At 44.8% G+C, this 26631-nt stretch overlaps 1 protein-coding gene across 1 annotated transcript in view; it reads left to right on the top strand.

Moving 5' to 3' along the window:
• phc3 (polyhomeotic homolog 3 (Drosophila)) overlaps positions 1-26405 on the top strand; it is a 177129-nt gene extending 150724 nt beyond the window's left edge. The window contains exons 15-17 of the mRNA XM_063045305.1: positions 7026-7176; positions 17221-17449; positions 21003-26405. Coding sequence (XP_062901375.1) covers positions 7026-7176; positions 17221-17449; positions 21003-21157 — 535 coding nt within the window. The 3' untranslated portion in view covers positions 21158-26405. The remainder of the gene's footprint in view (positions 1-7025; positions 7177-17220; positions 17450-21002) is intronic.
• The last annotated feature ends 226 nt before the right edge of the window (positions 26406-26631 follow it).

Raw genomic sequence — 26631 nt, 5'->3', positions numbered from 1 at the left:
TGGGTAGCAGTGTGAAATGTGAGGGGGATGTTATAAGAATGCAGGGTGACTTGGACAGGGGTGAGTGGGCAGATGCATGGCAGATGCAGTTTAATGTGTTCAAATGTGAGATTATCCACTTTGGTGGCAAGAACAGGAAGACAGATTACTATCTGAATGGTGTCAAGTTAGGAAAATGAGAAGTACAACGAGATCTAGGTGTCCTTGTTCATCAGTCACTGAAAGTAAGCATGCAGGTACAGCCAGCAGTGAAGAAAGCTAATGGCATGTTGGCCTTCATAATAAGGGGAGTTGAGTATAGGAGCAAAGAGGTCCTTCTGCAGTTGTACAGGGCCCTGGTGAGACCACACCTGGAGTATTGTGTGCAGTTTTGGTCTCCAAATTTGAGGAAGGACATTCTTGCAATTGAGGGAGTGCAGCGTAGGTTCACAAGGTTAATTCCAGGGATGGCAGGACTGTCATATGTTGAAAGATTGGAGCGACTGGGCTCGTATACACTGGAATTTAGAAGGATGAGAGGGGATCTGATTGAAACATGTAAGATTATTAAGGGATTGGACACGCTAGAGGCAGGAACCATGTTCCCGATGTTGGGGAAGACCAGAACCAGAGGACACAGTTTAAGAATAAGGGGTAGGCCATTTAGAATGGAGTTGAGGAAAAACTTTTTCACCCAGAGAGTTGTGGATCTGTGGAATGCTCTGCCTCAGAAGGCAGTGGAGGCCAGTTCTCTGGATGCTTTCATGAAAGAGTTAGATAAATGTCTTAAAGATAGTGGAGTCAAGGGATATGGAGAGAAGGCAGGAACGGGGTACTGATTGTGGATGATCAGCCATGATCACAGTGAATGGTGGTGCTGGCTCGAAGGGCCAAATGGCCTACTCCTGCACCTATTGTCTATTGTCCCTCCCCCGCCTTTCTGCTTTCCGCAGGGATCGTTCCCTACGCAACTCCCTTGTCCATTCGTCCCCCCCATCCCTTCCCACAAATCTCCCTCCTGGCACTTATCCTTGTAAGCGGAACAAGTGCTACGCATACCCTTACACTTCCTCCCTCACCACCATTCAGGGCCCCAGACAGTCCTTCCAGCTGAGGCGACACTTCACCTGTGAGTCGGCTGGTGTGATATACTGCATCCGGTGCTCCCGATGCGGCCTATATATTGGCGAGACCCAACGCAGACTGGGGGACCGTTTTGCTGAACATCTACGCTCTGTCCACCAGAGAAAGCAGGATCTCCCAGTGGCCACACATTTTAATTCCACGTCCCATTCCCATTCTGATATATCCATCCATGGCCTCCTCTGCTGTCAAGATGAAGCCACACTCAGGTTGGAGGAACAACACCTTATATTCCGACTGGGTAGCCTCCAACCTGATGGCATGAACATCGACCTCTCAAACCTTTGCTAATGCCCCTCCTCCCTTTCTTACCCCATCCCTTATTTATTTATTTATTATTTTAAATCCCCCCCCCTTTCTTTCTCTCTCTTTCTTTTTTCTCCCTCTGTCCCTCTCACTATATGTTCCTCTGGGCTCCCCTCCCCCTTTCTCTCTCCCTAGGCCTCCCGCCCCATGATCCTCTCCCTTCTCCAGCCTCATATCCCTTTTGCCAATCACCTGTCCAACTCTGTTCAACTCCTTCTGCCAGTTCCCCACTACCCTCAATTCCATCCTCCTTCACAAGTGTGTCTGTTTTCCCCTGTGACCCAGCCTCCACACCCCACTGTGGTAGACAATTCCAGAGATTTATTACCCTCGGCAAGACATTCCTGACCACCTCAGTTTTGACTGACTGCCCCCTTCTCTCCAAAATACACCGAGGCTACGTCCACACTAGACCGGATAAATCCATACCCGAAGCTTTTTCTCTTTGATTTGACCCTCCATCCACACTGAAACGGCGTTTTTCTCCCCGGAAAACAGAGATTTTCTAAAACACCCTCTGGAGTGTGTAAATTTGATAACACCGATTGTGCAGAGCAGTGCAGATGGGGTAAAAGGATATTTTTTAAAATGCTGTCATGACGTGTTGGAACAGATGGCAGCAGCGTGACATTTCATTGCTTTTTTGAATGCAACCCCCAACACAGCCGAACAATTTCAGAACAGACGGCAACGAGACTGAAGCCAGAAGAGTCAGAAATGTACTCACCAAATACTTTGACCCATAGCTTACTGAATAAATAAGTATACTCACTTTGCCCTATTTCCTGTCCTTGCTTGTATGAAGGTGGTTTACCTATTTATGCAAGTACTTCTCTGACAATAGATCTGTAGCAGCCTAATATAACATTGTATGGAAATACAAGATAACACTGATGCAGACATGTTTTATGCATTTATCAAGGTGCTTTATTAATGCAACAGAGTTAGTCAGTTTTTCAGTGTTCATTGTCAGCCGGGTCATACTGTCCGTGAACTCCCTGTCGGTTGTCTCCATACGCTCCAGTATTTGTTTTTTTTTGTTTTAAGTCCTCCTGCGTGAGAGCCAACAGCAATTCCTTTTAAGTTTTTCTAGTCTGGAACTGGACAAACGCGCACCAAGTATACCGTTTCCTCTTCGCTTGTTTTCTGTGTGTCCTGCGCATGCCCAGTAGGAGGAGATTCGCCCAAATATCCGTCTAATGTGGACGGAGATATTTTTAAGAATGCCTGTTGTGGACACCTATCGTTTTTACGCGAAACTGGCCTGTTTCAAAATTATCCGGTCTCGTGTGGACGTAGCCTCAGTGACAAGTTTATTTGATACACCTGCACACCTGCTCATTAATGCAAATATCTAATCAGCCAATCATTTGTCAGCAACACAATGCATAAAAGCATGCAGACGTGGTTAAGAGATTCAGTTGTTGTTCAGGCAGACACCAGAATAGGGAAGAAATGTGATCTAAGTGACTTTAACTGTGGACTGATTGTTGGTGATAGACGGGGTGATTTGAGTATTACAGAAACTGCTGAACTGGGTTTTTTTACACACAAGAGTCCCGAAAGTTTACAGAGAATGGAGTGAAAAGCAAAAAAAAAATCCAGTGAGCGGCAGTTCTGTGGGTGAAAACACCTTGTTAATGGGAGAGTTCAGAGGAGAATGGTTCAAGCTGACAGGAGGACGACAGTAACTCAGATAACCACGTTACACATGCAGAAGAGCATCTATAAATGCACAGCACACCAAAATCTGAAATGAATGGGTTACAGCAGCAGAAGACCATGAACATACACTCAGGGGCCACTTTATTAGATACAGGAGGTATATAATAAAGTGGCCACTTAGTGTATAACCCTCCCCGCTCTCTCTCTCTCTCACACACACACACAAGGTGGAGCTGGTGAAGAGCGCAACAGTGTGAGAAAGCCATCATATCGTAGCAGTCGGCTCAGTTAATGAATTGAACTGACTTTATTCTTACATCCTTCACATACATGAGGAGTAAAAATCTTTACGCTACATCTCCATCTAAATGTGCAATGTGCAATCATAGTAATTTATAATAAATAGAACAGTCAATATAATATAGAGTACTGGTACACTCAAATCGGCATGAGTTAATCAGTCTGATGGCCTGGTGGAAGAAACTTCCCGGAGCCTGTTGGTCCTGGCTTTTATGCTGTGGTACCGTTTCCCGGATGATAGCAGCTGTGATAGATTGTGGTTTGGGTGACTCGGGTCCCCAGTGTTGCCAAAAGATGTGATGAAAGCAATCTCTATCAGATTGGCAGATCTACCAAGCTTTCTAACATGCCCAGAACCTTTTTATACATCTGTCCGTGTAAATGTGCTGAATCTTGGGAAGTGCACCACTACAGATGTGCTGGGCTGTCCGCACCACTCTCTGCAGAGTCCTGTGATTAAGGGAGGTACAGTCCCATACCAGACAGTGATGCGGCCGGTCAGGATGCTCCCAATTGTGCCCCTATAGAAAGTTCCTGGGATTTGGGGGCCCATACCAAACTTCCTCAACCACCTGGTGTGAAAGAGGCACTGTTGGGCCTTTTTCACCACACAGCTGGTGTGTACAGACCACGTGAGGTCCTCGGTGATGTGGATGCCGAGGAATTTAAAGCTGTTTACCCTCTCAACCCCAGATCCATTGATGTCAATAGGGATTAACCCATCTCCATTCCTCCTGTAATCCACAACCAGCTCCTTTGTTCTTGCGACATTGGGAGAGAGGTTGTTTTCATGACACCACTGTGTCAGAGGTGACTTCTTCCCTGTAGGCCACCTCGTTATTGTTTGAGATCAGGCCAATCAATTTATTTAGCAGATTGGAGCTGTGGGTGGCGATACAGTCATGGGTATACATGGAGTAAAGAAGGGGACTCAGTACACAGCCCTGAGGGGCTCCTGTTTTGAGAGACAGAGGGGTGGAGGTGAGGGACCCCACTCTTACCACCTGCTGACGATCTGACAGGAAGTTCAGGATCCAGCTGCACAAGGCAGGGTCAAGGCCAAGGTCTCTGTGTTTCTTGTCGAGCCTGGAAGGAACTATGGTGTTGAATGCTGAACTGTAGTCCAAGAACAGCATTCTCACATAAGAATTCTTCTTCTCTAGATGTTTAAAGATGGTATGTAGAGCAGTGGCTATTGCGTTGTCTGTTGATTGGTTGTGTCGGTAGGTGAATTGTAGGGGGTGGAATTGTAGTGGGCAGATTTTCAAAAGTTTAACTACATGAACTTTCAGAGTGAGTTATCAGCTTGCTTTATGTGCGCTGGCTTCTTTTCAGTTAGTTGATTTATAGTGTTGTAGAGGTAGAGGATAATTATTCCTTCATAAGAGCACATACAGCCACAGAAAAGACATCGTTATTCCTGTCTCCGAGTCCAAGCTGCCTATTGCACATTTTTAACTTTGTGCTTCAACACGAGAATATAGTTGTGAGGCAGACTGCAGGAGTGGAACAGATTTTTGTTTTAAATACATGGATTATTGAACAGACTAAAAGGAAAATAATTTCCTCACTTGGCAATGGTGACTACATAAAACAGGCATAGCTTGTTTTCAAACTTGTGCTTAATATCTGCAGGCTGACCTATATGTGTCAGTCTCAATCATTCTGAGTCCAAAATGTTGCCAAAAGATGTGATGAAAGCAATCTCTATCAGATTGGCAGATCTACCAAGCTTTCTAACATGCCCAGAACCTTGAAAATCATCCAGCATTTCTTTTGAAGCTCTGTGGGGAGAAAATAAATCGAGTGCAAAGTTAATTATGATGGAGTTCTTTCCACTTGGCGTCTCTGCACAGAATATACAGTCAGACAGAGGGAGCGGTTCTGGTGTAGATATTACAGGTTCCCTTTTATTGATTCATTGCCAAGACAAACTATATTACCCTGTATAAATCCCATCACAAACTGAACTAAACCAAACATTATGATCTGAAATATGATCAGGCACAAACACGGAAATATGCAGTGGAATTCCGGAATCATTGCAAGGCTGTTTAGTGGTCAGAAAACAAAAGTTATACTTTCAATAAAGTTTCTTGGAACTTGCTAACTCCTGACATCTGGAGTGCTATGTTATATCAAAAGCTTCGCCTCTAATTTATTTTTGATTGTTCCATCTGTGATGAATGAACAAAATTCTCCAAAAGTCTTAGTCTGCCCTGAGAGGAGGTGGAGCTAGAAAGCAGCATAAACTCATGTATGGATCAGTATCAGTACCTCATGGAAAATTGGAATCACGTTGGAATGTGCAAGTGCTTCAGGAAGATATGAAGTACACTCAGTGACCATTTTACTAAGTACCTCCTGTACCTAATAAAGTGGCCACTGTGAGATAAAAGTAAATTATTAATTGATTGACATAGACGTACATTATGATGGGAGATTTGATTGATTTGCATCGAATAACGAAAGGGGATTTCTGTGGAAGTCTGCAAGAAAATGAATCTCAAGGTAGTATTTGCTGGCATATACATATTTTGACAATAAATTTTCATTGAACTTTGAACTTGAACAGTGCTCAACCTGCTGAGTTCCTCAGCAGATCATGTGTTGCTCCGGATGCCAGCATCTGCAGTCTCTTGTGTCTCCAAAAGCAACTTGAGCGCCACTTACATCTCAAGTACTTTTTATTTATAATTATTCTTCTGAATTTCTCTCTACTTTGCATCTTCAACGTCAATTTTGTTTGTCTCTCTGCAGCTGCCGACTGTTCCCAAGAAACCCCCCCGACTCTATGTCCAAGTATTTCGGTGAAGCAGCCTAAATCATTCTCAAACATTGGAAATGCTGAAAAGTTCAAGTTTATTATCATTCAGCTGTACAAATGTATACCGCCAAATGAGACAACATTCCTTCAGTCCAAGGTGCACAACACAGTACATGCTGTATAACTCACACACAACAGATAAAGTAGTATTACTACAAATTAACAGATAACAAGATGCGGTTACGATACAGCTTAAAAAGTAAACAGTACAATGCTACAAAGGATCCACAGGCAGAATGCTCAACAGTGGGGTGCAGAAGAGCATCTCTGAATGTGCAACATGTTGAACTATGAAATAGATGAGCTACAGCAGCAGACTAAACACTCACTCAGTGGCCACTTTATTAGCTACCTCCTGTATCTAGTAAAGTGGCCACTGAGTGTAAATTAAAAACTATTAAAATATTTAAGTATACTCAACCAATTAAAAGTAAACTATTTTGTTAAATTTACTGTACACCTGGACTCCTTTCAATGTTCATAGAATATTGAGCCAGTCATTGAACCTAATACAAATTCAATTGAATCCTTCCTTCCACTTTACTTTCATCTACATGCCTATCCAAGAATTTGTTAAGTCTTCCTACGTCTGCCTCCACCCCCAGCTGTCAGTGTTTCTCATTCGACTTCAGCTTGTGCAGCAATTTATAAAAGTGGTTTCTGTGTCCTCTCTTTGACTTCTCACCATGTTCTACAGGGATTTCTCTGCACTTTCCTGTTCTTCTGCCCCTTATGAAGTAATGTGTTGCCTTCTCTGTTTGAAGGAGTTCTCACCAGTCGTTTCCCACCTCCCCCTCTCCTCCAGGTATAATGTAGGCTGCAGCAGGCGGATGGGGCTTTTTAAGTCTGACAAGAGCTCACGGTGGAGTAGAAAGCCGGAGCCTCATGTGTTCAGTCGACGGGGGCGGAGAGCCAGCATCCTTGAAGGAGCATCAGGAGATCACTTTATGAGACAGGTACAGGGGATGTGAGACACACAAGTGCCGACTCAATGCTTTGTTACACTTCTGGGTTAATTTTAATGTTGCTTGAGTACAAAGCCGAGTGGGGATCAATAATATCCATGCCCAGTTGTAAGGGAACATATTGCAATATGGTTTTACTTATAACACCATAAGAGGTAGGAGCAGAATTAGGCCATTTGGCCCATTAAGTATGCTCTGTTATTCCATCGTGGCTGATTATTATCCCCATTGACCCTCATTCTCCTGCCTTTTTCCCCTAACCTTTGAAGCCCTTACTAATCAGGAAACTATCAACCTCCACTATACCTAGTGACTCCACAGCCATCTGTGGCAATGAATTCCACAGATTCACTGTCTTCCGTCTGAAGAAATTCCTCATCTCTATTCTAAAGGGACATTTTTATATAACAAAGCTTGTGCCCTCTGGTCCTAGACTCCCCACCACAGGAAGCATCCTCTCCACGTCCACCCTATATAGGCCTTTCAATATTCAATAGGTTTCAATGAAATCTCTCCTCATTCTTCTAAACTCCAGGGAGTACAGGCCCAGAGCATCAAACACTTCTTGGAATCATTCTCGTGAACTTCCTCTGGCCCCTCTCCAACGCCAGCATATCTGTGCTTAGATAGGGGGTGCAAAACTGCTCATAATAAGTCATTCATGACAGTCTGGAACCAGAATAGAGGAACGTCCATTTAGAACAGAGATGAGGAGGAATTTCTTTAGCTGGAGGGTGGTGAATCTGGAATTCATTGCCACAGACACTGTGGAGGTCAAGCTGTTGGGTATAATTAAAGTGGATTTTGATCATTTTTTGATGAGTAAGAGCGTCAAGGGTTATGGGAAAAAGATGGGAGAATGGGGCTGAGGGGGATAATAAATCAGCTATGATCAAATGGTGGAGCAGACTCAATGGGCTGAATGGCCTAATTCTGCTCTTATGGTCTTGTGAGATTACCAGCAATAACAACATAAAGGATAATTTTGTCCTGAAAAGGTTGTTATAACTTTATAGATCACAAAGTCATACATGCATAAATACACTCAGTCTTTGCCCAGGGAGAGAGAATCAAAAAATAGATGGTGTAGGTTTGAGGCAAGAGGGAAATAATTTCAAAGGGACCTGAGGGGCAACTTCTTCACACAGAAGGTGGTAGGTACATGGAATGAGCCACCAGAGGAGGTGCTCAAGGCAAGTACAACAATGGATAGGAAAGGATTATTGGGACACGGACCAACCGTGGTTAATGAGACTAGTGTGAAACATCGACATAGAAACATAGAAAACCTGCAGCGTAATACAGGCCCTTCGGCCTACAATGCTGTGCTGAACATGTACTTACTTTAGAAATTACCTTGGGATACCCATAGCCCTCTATTTTTCACAACTCCATGTACCTATCTAGGAGTCTCTTAAAAGACCCTATGGTATCTGCCTCCGCCACCGTTGTCGGCAGCCCATTCCATGCACTCACCACTCTGCGTAAAAAAACTTAAGCCCTGACATCTCTGTACCTACTTGCAAGCACCTTAAAAACGTGCCCTCTTGTGTTAGCCATTTCAGCCCTGAGAAAAAGCCTCTGACTATCCACATGATCAATGCCTCTCATCAACTTGTACACCTCTGTCAGGTCACCTCATCCTCCGTTGCTCCAAGGAGAAAAGGCCGAGTTCACTCAACCTATTCTCATAAGGCATATTCCCCAATCCAGGCAACATCCTTGTCAATCTCCTCTGCACCCTTTCTATAGTTTCCACATCCTTCTTGTAGTGAGGTGACCAGAACTGAGCATAGTACTCCAAGTGGGGTCTGACCAGTGTCCGATACAGCTGTAACATTACCTCTCGGCTCTTGAACTCAATCCCATGGTTGATGAAGGCCGATGTACCGTACGCCTTCTTAACCACACAGTCAACCTGTGCAGTGGCTTTGAGTATCCTATGGACTCGGACCTCAAGATCCCTCTGATCCTCCATACTGTAGAGAGTCTTACCATTAATACTATATTGTGACATCATATTTGACCTACCAAAATGAACCACCTCACACTTCTCTGGGTTGAACTCTATCTGCCTCTTCTCAGCCCAGTTTTGCACCTAATCGATATCCTGCTGTATCCTCTGACAGCCCTCCACAATATCCACAACGCCCCCAACCTTTGTGTCATCAGCAAATTTACTAACCCATCCCTCCACTTCCTCATCCATGTCATTTATAAAAATCATGAAGAGAAGGGTACCAGAATAGATCTCTGAGGCACACTACTGGTCACAGACCTCCATGCAGAATATGACCCATCCACAATCACCCTTGGCCTTCTCTGTGCAAGCGAGTTCTGGATCCACAAAGCAAGGTCCCTTTGGATCTCATCCCTACTTACTTTCTCAATTAGCCTTGCATGCGGTACCTTATCAAATGCCTTGCTGAAATCCATATACACCTCATCTACTGCTCTACCTTCATCAATGTGTTTAGTCACATCCTCAAAAAATTCGATCAGGCTTGTAAGGCACGACCTGCCTTTGACAAAGTCATGCTGACTATTCCTAATCATATTATGTCTCTCCAAACATTCATAAATCCTGCATCTCAGGATCTTCTCCATCAATTTACCAGCCACTGAACTAAGACTGGTCTATAATTTCCTGGGCTATGTCTACTCCCTTTCTTGAATAAGGGAACAACATTTGTAACGCTCCAATCCTCCAGAACCTCTCCTGTCCCCATGGATGATGCAAAGATCATTGCCAGAGGCTCAGCAATCTCCTCGCTCGCTTCCCACAGTAGCCTAGGGTATATCTCGTCCGGTCCCGGTGATTTTTCCAACTTGATGCTTTCCAAAAGTTCCAGCACATCTCTTTCTTAATGTCTACATGCTCAAGCTTTCAGTCTGCTGTAAGTCATCCCTACAATCGCCAAGGTCCTTTTCTGTAATGAATACTGAAGCAAAGTATTCATTTAGTACCTCCGCTACCTCCTCTAGTTCCATAAACACTTTTCCACTGTCGTGCTTGATTGCTCTTATCCTCTCACATCTTTTCCTCTTGCTCTTCATATACGTGCAGAATGCCTTGGGGTTTTCCTTAATCCTGCTCGCCATGGCCTTCTGGCTCTCCTAATTACATTCTTAAGCTCATTCCTGCTAGCCTTATAATTTTCTAGATCTCTATCATTACCTAGTTTTTTGAACCCTTCGAAAGCTTTTCTTTTCTTCTTGACTAGATTTTTAACTGCCTTTGTACACCACGGTTCCTGTAGCCTACCATCCTTTCCCTGTCTCATTGGAACATACCTACGCAAAACGCCATGCAAATATCCCCTGAATATTTGCCACATTTCTGGCGTACATTTCCCTGAGAACATCTGCTCCCAATTTATGCTTCCAAGTTCCTGCCTGATAGCTTTATAATTTTATACTTTATACTTTATTGTCGCCAAACAATTGATACTAGAGCGTACAATCATCACAGTGATATTTGATTCTGCTCTTCGTGCTCCCTGGAGTACAAATCTATAGTAAATATTAAAAATTTAAATTATAAATCATAAATAGAAAATAGAAAAGGGAAAGTAAGGTAGTGCAAAAAAAAACTGAGAGGCAGTTCGGGATATTTGGAGGGTACGGCCCAGATCCGGGTCAGGATCCGTTCAGCTGTCTTATCACAGTTGGAAAGAAGCTGTTCCCAAATCTGCCCGTATGAGTCTTCAAGCTCCTGAGCCTTCTCCCGGAGGGAAGAGGGACGAAAAGTGTGTTGGCTGGGTGGGTCATGTCCTTGATTATCCTGGCAGCACTGCTCCGACTTCATATTTCCCCTGAGAACATAGAACATAGAGTAGTACAGCACAGTACAGGCCCTTTGGCCCACAATATTGTGCCGACCCTCAAACCCTGCCTCCCATATAACCCCCCACCTTAAATTCCTCCATATACCTGTCTAGTAGTCTCTTAAATTTCACTAGTGTATCTGCCTCCACCACTGACTCACGCAGTGCATTCCATGCACCAACCACTCTCTGAGAAAAAAACTTTCCTCTAATATCCCCATTGAACTTCCCACCCCTTATCTTAAAGCCATGTCCTCTTGTATTGAGCAGTGCTGCCCTGGGGAAGAGGTGCTGGCTATCCACTCTATCTATTCCTCTTAATATCATGTATACCTCTATCATGTCTCCTCTCATCCTCCTTCTCTCCAAAGAGAAAAGCCCTAGCTCCCTTAATCTCTGATCATAATCCATACTCTGTAAACCAGGCAGCATCCTGGTAAATCTCCTCTGTACCCTTTCCAATGCTTCCACATCCTTCCTATAGTGAGGCAACCAGAACTGGACACAGTACTCCAAGTGTGGCCTAACCAGGGTTTTATAGAGCTGCATCATTATCTCATGGCTCTTAAACTCTATCCCTCGACTTATGAAAGCCAACACAACATAAGCTTTCTTAACTACATTATCTACCTGTGAAGCAACTTTCAGGGATCTTTGGACATGTACCCCCAGATCCCTCTGCTCCTCCACACTACCAAGTATCCTGCCATTTACTTTGTACTCTGCCTTGGAGTTTGTCCTTCCAAAGTGTACCACTTCACACTTCTCTGGGTTGAACTCTATCTGCCACCTCTCAGCCCAATTCTGCAACCTATCAATGTCTCTCTGCAATCTTCGACAATCCTCTACACTATCTACAACACCACTAACCTTTGTGTCGTCTGCAAACTTGCCAACTCACCCTTCTACCCCACATCCAGGTCGTTAATAAAAATCACGAAAAGTAGAGGTCCCAGAACCGATCCTTGTGGGACACCACTAGTCACAATCCTCCAATCTGAATGTACTCCCTCCACCACCACCCTCTGCCTTCTGCAGGCAAGCCAATTCTGAATCCACCTGGCCAAACCTCCCTGGATCCCATGCCTTCTGACTTTCTGAATAAGCTTACCATGAGGAACCTTGTCAAATGCCTTATGAAAATCTATATAGATCACATCCACTGCACTACCCTCATCTATATGCCTGGTCACCTCCTCGAAGAACTCTATCAGGTTTGTTAGACATGATCTGCCCTTCACAAAGCCACGCTGACTGTCCCTGATCAGACCATGATTCTCTAAATGCCCATAGATCCTATCTCTAAGAATCTTTTCCAACGGCTTTCCCACCACAGACGTAAGGCTCACCGGTCTATAATTACCCGGACTTCCCCTACTACCTTTTTTGAACAAGGGGACAATATTAGCCTCCCTCCAATCCTCCAGTACCATTCCCGTGGACAACGAGGACATAAAGATCCTAGCCAGAGGCTCAGCAATCTCTTCCCTCGCCTCACGGAGCAGCCTGGGGAATATTTCGTCAGGCCCCGAGGACTCATCCATCCTAATGTACTTTAACAACTCCAACACCTCCTCTCCCTTAATATCAACATGCGCCAGAACATCTACTTCATTCATATTGTCCTCACCATCATCAAGTTCTCTCTCATTGGTATATACTGAAGAGAAGTATTCATTAAGGACCTCGCTCACTTCCACAGCCTCCAGGCACATCTTCCCACCTTTATCTCTAATCGGTCCTACCTTCACTCCTGTCATCCTCTTGTTCTTCACATACTTGAAGAATGCCTTGGGGTTTTCCTTTACCCTACTTGCTAAGGCCTTCTCATGCCCCCTTCTTGCTCTCCTCAGCCCTTCTTAAGCTCCTTTCTTGCTACCCTATATTCCTCAATAGACCCATCTGATCCTTGCTTCCTAAACCTCATGTATGCTGCCTTCTTCCACCTGACTAGATTTTCCACCTCACTTGTCACCCATGTTTCCTTCACTCTACCATTCTTTATCTTCCTCACCCGGACAAATTTATCCCTAACATCCTGCAAGAGATCCCCAAACATCGATCACATGTCCATTGTACATTTCCCTGCAAAAACATCATCCCAATTCACACCCACAAGTTCTAGCCTTATAGCCTCATAATTTGCCCTTCCCCAATTAAAAATTTTCCTGTCCTCTCTGATTCTGTCCTTTTCCATGATAATGATAAAGGTCAGGGAGCGGTGGTCACTGTCCCCCAGATGCTCACCCACTGAGAGTTCTGTGACCTGACCCCGTTCGTTACCTAATACTAGATCTAGTATGGCATTCCCCCTAGTCAGCCTGTCAACATACTGTGACAGGAATCCATCCTGGACACACTTAACAAACTCTACCCCATCTAAACCCCTGGAACTAATCAAGTGCCAATCAATATTAGGGAAGTTAAAGTCACCCATGATAACAACCCTGTTATTTTTGCACCTTTCCAAAAATCTGCCTCCCAGTCTGCTCCTTGGTATCTCTGCTGCTACCGGGGGCCTATAGAATACTCACAGTAGAGTAACTGCTCCCTTCCTGTTCCTGACTTCCACCCATACTGACTCAAAAGAGGATCCTGCTACATTACCCACCCTTTCTGCAGCTGTAATAGTATCCCTGACCAGTAATGCCACCCCTCCTCCCCTCCCCCCCCCATCTCTTTTAAAGCACTGAAATCCAGGAATATTGAGAATCCATTCCTGCCCTGGTGCCAGCCAAGTCTCTGTAATGGCCACTACATCATAATTCCATGCATGTATCCAAGCTCTCAGTTCATCACCTTTGTTCCTGATGCTTCTTGCATTGAAGTACACACACTTTAGCCCTTCTTTCTTACTACCTTTACACCCTTTAATCTGATACTCTTTCCTCAAAGCCTCTCTGTATGTTAGATCTGGCTTTACTCCATGCACTTCTTTCACTGCTCTATTGCTCTGGGTCCCATCCCCCTTGAAATTAGTTTAAACCCTCCCGAACCATTAGTTTAAACCCTTACTCCAATTAAATGGTTTCCTAACTTGTCTGTTCCTGTCCCTCTCCAATGCTATGGTAAAGGAGATAGAATTGTGATCACTATCTCCAATATGCCTCTTCCACTGAGAGACCTGACACCTGACCAGGTTCATTTCCCAATACCAGATCAAGTACAGCCTCTCCTCTTGTAGGCTTATCTACATACTGTGTCAGGAAGCCTTCCTAAACACATCTAACAAACTTAACCCCATTTAAATCCCTTGCTCTAGGGAGATGTCAATCAATATCAGGGAGATGTCAATCAATATCTGGGAAATTAAAATCCCCCATCATGACAACCCTGTTATTACTACACCATTACAAAATCTGTCTCCCTATCTGCTCCTCGATGTCCCTGTTACTATTGGGTGGTCTATAACAACACCCAGTAGAGTTATTGCCCCCTTCCTGTTTCTAATTTGTATGCACAGAGACTCAGTAGACAATTGCTCTATGACTTCCTCCTTTACTGCAGCTGTGACATGATCTCTGATCAGCAGTGCCATGCATCCACCTCTTTTGCCTCCCTCCCTGTTTTTTCTGAAATATCTAAAGCCTGGTACTCTAAGTAGCCATTCCTGTCCTTGAGCCATCCAAGTCTCTGTAATGGCCACAACATGATAGCTCTAAGTACTAATCCACGCTCTAAGCTCATCCACCTTGTCCATGGTACTCCTTGCATTAAAATAGACACATCTCAAACCATCAGTCTGAGCGCATCCCTTCTCTATCACCTGCCCATTCTCCCTCTCCCACTGCCTTCAAGCTTTCTCTATTCATGAGCCAACCGCCCCTTCCTCCGTCTCTTCAGTTCAGTTCCCACCCCTCATCAATTCTCGTTTGAACTCTCCCCAACAGCCTTCGCAAAACTCCCTGCCAGAATATTGGTCTCCTTGGGATTCGAGTGCAACCCGTCCTTTTTGTAATCCAAAAGAGGTCCCAATGATCCAGAAATCTGAATCCCTGCCCCCTGCTCCAATCCCTCAGCCATGCATTATTCCTCCACCTCACTCTATTCCTATACTAACTGTTGCGTGGCATAGGCAGTAAGCCCGAGATTACTACCTCTGACGTCCTGCTTCTCAGCTTCTTTCCCAACTCCCTGTCGTCTGTTTTCAGGACCTCCTCCCTTTCCTACCTATGTCATTGGTACCAATATGTACCACAGCCTCTGGCTGTTCACCTTCCCACTTCAGGATATCGTGGACGCGATCAGAAACATCCCGGACCCTGGCACCTGGGAGGCAAATTACCATCTGTGTTTCTTTCCTACATCCACAGAATCGCCTGTCTGACCCCCTAACTATAGAGTCCCCTATCACTGCTGCCATCCTCTTCCTTTCCCTGCCCATCTGAGCCACAGGGCCAGACTCAATGTCAGAGGCATGGCCACTGTTGCTTCCCCCAAGTAGGTCGTTCCCCCCCCCAACAGTACTCAAACAGGAGTACTTTTTGTTAAGTGGGACAGCCACAGGGGAACTTTCTAGTATCTGACTCTTGCCCTTCCCTCTCCTGACTGTTACCCTCTTATCTGTCTCCTGAGGCCCCGGTGTGACTACATGCCTGTAGCTCCTCTCTATCACCTCCTCACTCTCCCTGACCAGACGGAGGTCATCAAGCTGCATCTCCAGTTCCCTATTCTGGTCCCTAAGGAGCTGCAGCTTGACACTCCTGGTGCAGATGTGGCCATCTGGGAGGCTGGGAGTCTCTTGGACATCCCACATCTGACACCCAGTACAGAACACCGGCCTCGCAGACATACTTCCTATTCCTATTCTTCACGGGTAACTTACCTCACTTCAACCCGTTATCGCCAAAGCCCTCCGACTCTGACTCCCTCTTCCAACGGCCGTTCTATAATGCTGTCATCTTTTAAAATTCTTCTGCCGGTCTAACTTGCTGACGTCCATGCGCCTGCGCAGTTGTGCCTGGTATGGTGGGCATCTTAGTCAGCATAGGTGAGTTGGGCTGAAGTGCCTCTTCCCTGCTGTACAACTCTTTGGGCTCCATCATTGTTGGATGGGCTTATGGAGTGAAATTGGAATTGGATTTTTTGAATGGGTTCAGGACAAATCTTTAGAGCCACTTGTTGGTAGAGCCACCTGAGAAGGTCTACCACTGCCTGTGAGGAGTTTGTACTTTCTCCCTGTGATCATGTGGGTTTCCTCCAGGTGCTCCGGCTTCCTCCCACAGTCCAAAGGCGTACAGGTTACTAGGTTAATTGGCCACCTAGGTGTAATTGGGAAGCATGGGCTTGTTGGGCCAGCAAGGTCTGTTACCGTGCTGTATCTAAATAAAAATTAAAAAATAAAGACTCACAACGATCGTGCTGGCTTTGGGGGGCTTGAGTTTAAAGGAGAGATAGACAAGGCTATTTTCCTGGAAGCAAAGGAGACTGAGGAGGGTCCTTAGATGGGTTAATAAAAATAGATATTATTGTTTATTTTTTATTATTATTGCTTTATTTTTATATTTGCACAGCTGGTTGAACACCAAAGTTGGTGCAGTCTTTCATTGATTCTATTATGAATTTATTATGGCCTCAAATAAATGAATCTCAGGGTTGTCTATGGTAACATTTACAGAATGTACTTTGATAATAGATTTTCTTTGAACTTTGAGATCATGAGGGGTATAATAAGGTGGATTCTTCTTCTTCTTGAACTTTTATCTCCCAGTGGAGCATAGGCCATGGATGACCTGTTGGCGTTATCAATGTTTCTGTAATCCAGTGTATCCACTGTACAGGGGATTGACCTGCACAGTTTCACCAGAGCCCTTTTCCACTTCTCATAGCGGGGACTATGAGTGATAGATCAGGTGGATTGTCACAGTCCTTTTTCCCCAGGGTAAGGTAGTCCAGAACTATAAGTCATAGGTTTATGATGAGGGTGGTAAGGTTCAAAGAGGACCTGAGGGGCAAGTTTTTCGCATTGGGTGGTCAGAATGTGGAATGAGCTACCACAGGAAGTGGTCAAGGCAGGTGTAATTTTAAAAGCATTTGGACTGGCAGATGGATAGGAAAGGTTTAGAGGAGTGTGGCGTGAGATCAGAAGGAAGGATGAGAGGATTTGAATCATCAGATTTCATTGTAAACTAACCATACAGTTGTAAAGTTCTGCTCTGTGATTTTATTAGTCAACTTACCAACGATTTCTTTTTTTCACTTCTCCCAGACACCAGTTGTTTTCCCTCCTGCAGAAGAGGCCTCGGCCACATCCAACCCACCACTGCCTGAGGAGGCTGTGAGTGTCGCTATGACGACTCGTCGGCGCCAGAATGAGCGGGAGCGGGAGATGCGTGAGCTTAGGATGAGGGAGGCTTCAGAATATGGTGATGTGCTGCACGCCGACCCGACGACCTGGACTGTCGATCATGTGTGGGAGTTCATACACTCGCTGCCAGGTGTGTGCCCTCACCCGCAGGCTTGGCCTGGCCCTGAGGGAGGGGCTGATGACGGACACACAAAGGATTGGGAGGAGCTCAGAGGGTCAGGCAGCATCTGTAGAGGAAAATGGACAGTCAACAATTTGGATTGAGATCCTTGGCAGAACTGGAAAGAAAGAAAGAAAGAACGAAACAAAGGAAAAGAGGAAGAAAGGAAGGGAGGGATGAAAAATGGGAGGAAGGGAGAAAGGAAAGACAGGAGGAAGGGAGGAGGGAAGAGAGGGAGAGAGGAGGGAAGCCCAGTATAGAAAGGTGAGGGGATGGCATGTAGCAAGAACCGATGGGTGAGAGGTGGATTCAGGTGAGGAGTGACGACAGGCAGATGAGGGAGGAGGGACAAAGGGCTCCAGAAAGTTACAAGGTAACCAGGAAAAAGCTAAATAATGGATTTAGGAGAGTTAGAAAAAGGTATGAGAAGGTCTTGGCAAGTAGGATTATGGAAAACACCAAAGTGCTCTACATTTATGTGAAGAACAGGAGGATGACTGGACTGAGGGTAGGACCGATCAGGGATAGCAGAGGAAATGTACCTGTGGTTGAAGGAGGTCCTTAATGAATACTTTGCTTCAGTATTCACCAGTGGGAAGGACTTTGACAATTGTGAGGACAGCGTAAAGCAGGCTGATGTGCTAGAACATGTTGACATTAAGAAAGAGAAAAGCATTAGGATTGATGGGTCCCCAGGGCCAGACATGGTATACCCTAGGTTACCACGTGAAGTGAGGGGAGATATTGCTGCGCCCTTGGCAGTGATCTTTGTATCCTCACTGACCACAGGAATGGCACCATGATTGAAGGGTGGCAAAGTTATTCATTTGTTCAAGACAAGGGGTAGGGATAGCCCTGGGAATTATAGACCAGCGAGACTCACTTCAGAGGTGGTGAAATTATTGGAGAGGTTTCTTAGAGACAAACTTAAAAGCATTTGGGGAAGCATATAATTAGGGATAGTCAATATTCCTTTGTAAGAGGCAGGTCATGCCTTAAAAGCCTGACTGATTTTTTTTTGAGGATATGGCGAAGTATATTGATGAAGATACAGCAGTGGATGTGGTGTATATGGATTTTAATAAGGCATTTAACAAGGTTCCCCATGGTAGGCACCGTCAGAAAGTTTGGAGGCATAGGATCCAGGGAGACTTGGCTGCGTAGATTCAGAATTGTTTTGCCCATAGAAGGCAGATGGAGCCTATTCTGCCTGGAGGTGGGTGACCAGTGGTGTTCTGCAGGGATCTCTTTTGTGACCCCCTGCATTTTGTGATCTTTACAACTGACTCGGATAAGGAAGTGGAAGGATGGGTCAGTAAGTTTGCAGATGACACAGAGGTTGGGGGAGTTTTGGGTAGTGTGGAAGGTTGGTGGAGTTGTGGATAGCGTAGAAGGTTGTCGTACAGACATTGACAGAGCTGGGCTGAGAAGTGGCAGATGGAGTTCAACCCAGAGAAGTGTGAAGTGATTCACCTTCAAATTTGAAGGCAGAATATAGGGTTACTGGCATGATTCTTGACAGTGTGGAGGAACGGGGATCTTGAGGCCAACGTCCCAAGATCCCTGAAAGTTGCCTTGCAAGTTGATTGGTTAAGAAGACATATAGTGTGTTGGCCTTCGTTAGTCGGGAGATTGAGTTCAAGAACCTCTATAAAACCCTGGTTAGACCTAGTTAGGTATTGTGTTGAGTTCTAGTCATCTCATTATAGGAAGGATGTGGAAGCTTTAATGAGGAGTGGAGATTTACCAGAATGTTGCCTGGATTTGAGAGCTTGTCTTATGAGGATAGGTTGAGCAAGCGAGGGTTTTTCTCTTTGGAGCAAAGAAGGGTGAGAGAGGTTACTTGATACAGGTGTACAAGATAATAAGTGGCATAGATTCAGTAGAAAGCCAGAGACTTTTTCCCAGGACAGAAATAGCTAATACCAAGGGGCATAATTTTAAGGTGATTGGAGGAAAGTATAGCAGGGGGGGGAGTCAGAGGTAGTTTTTTTTTACACTGAGTGGCGGGTACGTGCAATATGAGTGGGTATTTGGGATCCAAATATCTATTTATTCCTTTATTAGCACAGGTCTTGTGCTGACTATGAGGAAAATCACCAAGGATTTCTTGAGTAGCTGGTGGGGGTCCGAGTTACAAAGCAGAGCTCTGGTGTGTAACCTGTTGCCATCAAGCTGAGATGAATGTCCCTTTATCTTTAGGATTGTATAGCTGTTGAAGTCTGTGAGGAATATTGCTGGGTGTTCGATTTTTGGTAACAGTGGATTTTGCCAATCCTCATTTGGAGGTTTATGGACATTTACTAGAGTTAGATTTTGACCTGTTTGAATAGTAGTGTTGTGGATATTACTATGTGGCGCCAGTAATGGAAATTGAAGTAAATGAGCTTTTAGCATAAATAGCTGTCCCGTATTTCTTGTGGAATACAGCTGTCACTCTATTATATCCCGATATTGTGTCTCCAGATGGGGCAGAGTTCTCGGTAACATGAGGTTCTTGAAGGGCAACTACATCAATGTCATTATCTGTCAGAATTTTAGAGAGGTATTCATATTTCAGCATTGACATGCCTTCAACATTGAGTGACAATATTTTGATCTGAGTTTCCAGTGATCTTCATGCTGGTTTGTTGTTAGAAAAGTTATCTTTGGGTGTTGAGCTTGTAGAGTCTAGTATACTTTTCAAACACAGCAGACTCTGGGCACTGTGAACGTGAACCTTTCCATTCTGGGTGACGACTGAGCCAGTATAGATTGAAAAGTTGGCTCGATTCATGATAAAATGTGGCCTGGGAGGGGCAGACATGAGTCTGTCCATTTGGGGCTGGGATTGGATCAATATTCGTCTGGCATCTCATCCAAAGCTCTTCCAACAGCGGTAACCCTGAGTTGGCATCCCCGATGGGGTCTTTAAAGCACGCAAGCCTCCACACAACGTCAACATGTTGATCACTTCTCTAAATACCTGAAACTGAAAGAAAGGAATAAATAGGCATTTGGAAACTAAAATTCTCAATTTTATTGGTGTTAATTCACCTGGTACACTGGCTTTTCACTGCAGATACAATTTGTGTGCTTGAATATATTTAATACACAGACTTGGAAAAAAGAACTATTATTGTCAACATAACAATCTCTGCGTTATCTCTTTGCTGCTACTGTGGTACAAATTTAACCTTACACCATTCAGATTCAATATAGTGTGACGCTGTCGTGTGGATGTTGGTGTGATATATAATTACCCATTTTATTTTGAGTGACCCCCTCATAGCTACCTAACCCCTCCCCTGGCTTCACCTGTCATCTGCCAGCTTGTTTTCCTTCCCCTCCTCACACCTTATTCTGGCTTATTGCCCCTTCCTTTCCAACCCTGATGAAGGGTCTCAGCCCGAAATATTGACTGTTTATTCAATTCCATCGATGATGCCTGACTTCCTGTGTTCCTCCAGAATTTTATGTGTGTTGCTCTGACCTTTGATTGCTGTTTTCACTGAGGATATTTGTGTGTGGTTTCCACATGCAGGTTGTAAGGACATTGCGGAAGAATTCCGATCGCAGGAGATTGATGGGCAGGCTCTGCTCCTGCTGAAGGAGGACCATCTCATGAGTGCCATGAACATCAAGTTGGGTCCAGCACTGAAGATCTGTGCGCGCATCAACATGCTGAAAGAGTCCTAATCTTCCCTGTCTCCAGTGTAAAAGCTGCTAAACCCTTTCATTTTGCTGATTTCTAAGAGGACACACATTAAGATCTGGGCAACGAATTTGGTACGATTGTATACCATATATTCCTGCAAGGACCTTGTTTTGGATTCCTAGGATATTACCTCAGGATTCCTTGTCTTCACAAACTCATCATGACTCTTCAAGGGAAGTTACCCTTGACAGGCCTTTGCCAAATGCTAAAACCCAGCAATTCAGTTCTTACCCACGTTTTGCCAAAGCAGCTTTAGTTACCCAGTTGTGATGTCATCCCAACCAACAGGACCCTCCTCCTCCAGCCATTGCTGTTCATCAGCTTTTTATTGACTGGAATCAGAAGGCATTCTGGTTCAACTTCTTGGTTCGCAACCTCCTGTTGTTTTCCTCCATTTCATTTGGTGACAAGTAACATGGTTGTCCCTTGAGTTGGTGAGCCATCATGTCAGTACCACCCTTGGAAGAAGTACAGTTAGATAACTTGTTCTGTCTTCACTGGGCTCTAAAAAATCTGTCTGAACACCAAGACCTCCCCAGGCCTGAACCCAGTCCATACAAATTACCAAGTCTTTGAGGCTTGCTTCAAAGTTGGTCTGTGCCCATCCAAGTTCAGGAGGGTAGATTTTTAGATCAGGAGGGCATGCTAGATTTATTTATTCTCAACCAACAGTGGCTCCCACCAAAATCACCAAAGTGTGTGAGTGTATGTGTGTATGCATGTACATGCATGCTTGTGGGTACATGGGCGCACATGTTTGTGTGTGCGTTTCGCATTGTTCTGTTGTAGTTTCAGAGGCACGTGAAAGGGAAACTCCACTCAGACAGGGAGAAGTGGTTTACATAGAGATTTCAGACTCCTTCCTTGCTGACTGTGGTGAACTCATTGACGATTTGAGCCTAGTAACGAAACAGCCCGCCAGCATGTGACGCTAGGTCCCACAGTCTGGACTTCCTCCGTTCCTTTTCCTCTTACAATTTTCGGGTGTTTGGAACCCAACCCTGGCCAACTCTACTGATGTATCTTGGCGACATCCCTTTCAGAGATGAGGATGAATTCCTTTAGCCAAAGAGTAGTGTATGTAGTGGAATTCATTGCTACAGTTGGATGTGGAGGCCAAGTCATTGGGTATATTTAAAGCTGAGGTTTATAGTTTCTTGGTTAGTAAGGGTGTCAAAGGTTACAGGAAGAAAGCAGGAGATTGGGGTTGAGGGGGATAATACATCAGACATGAGGGAGCAGACTTGATGGGATGAATGGCCTAATTCTGCTCTTTTGATCTAGCTGTGGCATGTCAGGTTGCCTGGCTTAGAGAACAGTAGTGTCCAACAACACAGAATGGGACGTTAATCCTCTCGAGGAGTTTCCAAACCCTTTCCCAAGGCTCAGCGTTATTTTTTCCTAAGTGCCAAAGATTTTGGTGATGCTCCTGGGAAGTGTTGGAGAGTGCTGCACTGGTGGAAGGGATACAGTTCAGGAGGAGACTTCAGGCTTGGCTCTGTCTGCTCTCTGAGTGGGTGTAAAAGATCCCACAGCCATTGTTTCAGGCCAAGGTATCTGCCTGTATTTATCCCCATCTTAACATTGTTAAATCTAGGTGGCCAAGTCTTTACTGATAATCCAAAAAACAAACTTTAGCTTCTGAAAATCTAAAATAAAGCCTAAAAATGCTGGCAATACATGGTGACAAATGGGAGGTGGCATGATAGCATAGTGGTTAGTGTAACACCATTACAGCACCAGCGACTTGGGTTCAGTTCTGCCTATAAGGATTTGTATGTTCTCCCTACGACTGCGAGGACTCCCTGTACCTCCAGGTGCTCCAGTTTCCATAAGACATTTGGCCCATCAAGTCTACGCCGCCATTCCATCATGACTGATTTATTATCCCTCTCAACCCCATTTTCCTGCCTTCTCCCCGTGATCTTTGATGCCCTTACTAATCAAGAACCTATCATCTCTGTTTCCTTTCACTTTCCAAAGATGTACGGGTTAGTGGGTTAATTGGTCACGTGTGTAATTGGGTGTTGCAGCTTGTTGGACCGGAAGAGCCTCTTACTGTGCTGTATCTCGAAACTAAACTGAACTCAGCGGGCCAGGCAGCATCCATGGGGAGAGAAACAGGCAACATTTCAGGTCAAGGACTCTTCATCTGAATATTCGGACCTGGCCCTAAAACTGCAACTGATATCCTTTTTGTAGGTGCAGCCTGACCTGGCCAATTCATTATCCGGGGATGTACTGGGTCCAGGATATCTGAAGACTTTCTTCATTGTAAATGACCTCACTTTAAAAAGCTAGTCAGTAGGTTACCATCCTGAAGGGGAGGTGAAAGAAATGTCTTCTTATGTCCTGGGGTTCCTAGGGTTCCTAACTATTTTTCTGCTTCTTCATCAAAGTCAAAGTCTAGTTCATTGTCATAGATAAGTACATGTGTGCACAGGTACAATGAAAAACTTACTTGAAGCAGCATCACAGGCTCATTGCATCAGAAAAACACAAGTTCAGTATAATTTTGACAACTGTTACAAGAAAGTATACTATTTCAAACAGGAGGTACTTTTTTAATGCAGATTGGTCACAGAGGCCATAATGCTGTTAAACTGTGTTGATTAGGGTGGTGCTGGTTGGTTTTAGAACCGAATGTTTGAAGAGAAGTAGCTGTTAATAATTTTAATATATTCTCAATTCATTCCAGAAGCCCATTCCTTCATCGTTAGAGCTTGATGTTTTCAATTATGTGTAAACTTCAGGTGTTTAACTGTGGAATGAAAGTTGGACTCATTTCTATAATAGGTTCTCATTGCGCAGAGCCGGGGTCAGGCAAGTCTGCAATCCATGTTATTTATTTAAATAACGACACTGTGCAGAACAGGCCCTACCTGCCCAGTGAGCCGCACGATCCAGCAACCCATCTGTTTTAAGACTAGCCTAATCATATGAAAGAAAGGCTTATCTTAGGAGGAGTGTTTGATGACTCTGAGCCTGTACACACTGGAATTCAGAAGAATGAGGCAGAGGGGTCACATTGAAACCTATCGAAAATTGAAAGACCTCAGTAGACTGGATGTTTCCTGTGGTGGGGGAGTCTAAGACCAGAGAGCAGAGCCTCAGAATAGAGGGATGGAGGTGAGGAGGAATTTCTTTAGCCAGAGATTGGTGAATCTGCGGAATTTGTTGCCACTGACTGCTGTAGAGGTCAAGTCATTTAAGGCAGAGGTTGATCCGTTCTTGATTAGTCAGGGCATGAAGAGTTATAGGGAGAAGGCAGGAGACTGGGGCCTATCGGGGTCAGCTATGATGAAATGGAGCGGACTCAAGTGGCCAAATGGCCTCATTTTGCTCCCGTATCTTACAGTCTTAATCACAGGACAATTTACAATGACCAATTAACCTATTAATCAGTGCGTCTTTGTAACATGGGAGGAAACTAGAACACCAGAAGAAACTCACAGGAAGGATGTACAAATTTGTTAAAGACGGCGTCGGAATAGAACTCCAAACTCTGATGCTCCGAGCTGTAGTAGTGTTGCACTAACTGATAAGTTCCATGCTTTCTGCTGCTTTGATTTAACCATCACTGCAACATGCACTTCACCTGATCAGCAGCGTTTCCTGGAACATAAAGAGCACGAAGCCCAGTGGGTACACCCAGCAGCTGCTTGTTCTTGGTAGTTTGAGCTGAGAGGGACAGGGATCATTTATCCTTGTTTGAATATGCAGTAGCTTCCCTTTGCCTCCCTGTACCAAGGTCTTGGTTCCTAATCCAAATGGAATGGGAGCCAGCTGCACAGTCAATAATGCCTTTTTCCCACAGTGGAAATGTCATCTAGTAGAAGGCAAAGCTTTAATGTGAGAAGGAGAAAGCTTAATGGAGGTTTGCATGGTAAGATTTTTTCTTACACGGAGAGTTGTGCCTTGAACAGCCATTCCAGGGAAGTGGGGAAGCCATGTTTAAGAAGCATTTAGACAGGCTCATGACAGCCAGGAAATATATTGGGGGAGTCTCGAGCCAGAGGGCACAGCCTCAGAACAGAGATGAGGAGGAATTTCTTTAGCCAGAGGCTGGTGCATTTGTAGAATTCATTGCCATAGATGGCTGTGGAGGTCAAGTCATTGGGTATACTTAAAGGCTGATGGGTTCTTGATTAGTAAGGGCGCAAAAGGCTGTGGGGAGAAGGCAGGAGAACGGGTTTGAGAGGGATAATAAATCGGCTATGATCAGATGTTGAAGTAGACTTGATGGGCCAAATGGCTTAACTGTGCTCCTATGTTGAATGCTCTTACGGAGTAGAGGGATTATATAATATGTGCAAACAGATGTGCAGTTCAAATTGACATCATGGTTGCCATGGAAATTGAGGTTCAAAGGGCCTGTTCCCGTTCTGTACATAGGTGTGGTAGCCGAGCATTTAGCATAATGCTTTACAGCGCTAGCGATCCGGGTTCAATTCCCCACCACTGTCTGCAAGGTTTTGGCTTGTTCTCCCCATGACCGCGTAGGTTTCATCTGGGTGCTCCAGATTCCTCCCACGTTATAAAGACATTGGTAAGTTATGGGCATGCTATGTTGGCGCCAGTAGTGTGGTGACTCGAGAAAGCTGCCCCCTGCACAATTTTGGATTGTGTTCATTGTTGACACAAATGACACATTTCACTGTGTGTTTCAATGTACATGTGACAATTGAGAGCTAATCTTTAACCTTTATCTGATCAAGTTGGGTATATATTTTGACAGGACATGCAAAGGCTGTATTGTGCTGGTTCTGTCAACTCAGGATGGTGTGCTCAGTATCACTGGCTCATGCCATCTGTCCTCTATCAACACTGGGCATCACAATCAGTGTGATTCCCTACAAATGGTTCAGGATTGGCTCGAATGAGTAATAGGAAAGATTAGTAGTGAGTTACAAATGCCATGGCTGGGTTAGGTTTTAGTTTTATCCTAGAGCAGAGGTTCTCAACCTAGGGTCCACGGATCCCACAGTTAATGGTCGGGGTCCATGGCATGAAAATGTTTGGGAACCCCTGCCTGAGAGAAAATCGGTTCACTGAACTGAAAACAGAACCTTGAGAAGGAGGATTAGAGGTGACATGATAGAGGTGTTTATGGTGATAAGAGGCATAGATTGAGTGGATAACCAGAGACTTTTTCCCAGGGCGGAAATGGCAAATAAAGTAAACACAAAATAATCTGCAGATGCTGGGGTCAAAGCAACAATAACAACACACTGGAGGAACTCAGCAGGTCGGGCAGCATCCGTGGAAGCGAGTCGACGTGTCCACAGATGCTGCCCGACCTGCTGAGTTCCTCCAGCGTGTTGTGAGTATGGCGAATAAAGTGATTGGAGGAAAGTATAGGAGAGATGTCAGAGGTAGGTTTTTTACACAGTGGTGGATGCATGGAACACACTGCTAGGGGTGGTGGTAGAGGCAGATATATTAGGGACATTTA

Source organism: Mobula hypostoma, chromosome 4, assembly GCF_963921235.1.
Source record: "Mobula hypostoma chromosome 4, sMobHyp1.1, whole genome shotgun sequence".
Taxonomy (NCBI): domain Eukaryota; kingdom Metazoa; phylum Chordata; class Chondrichthyes; order Myliobatiformes; family Myliobatidae; genus Mobula; species Mobula hypostoma.
This window is presented reverse-complemented; position numbering and strand designations above follow the sequence as displayed.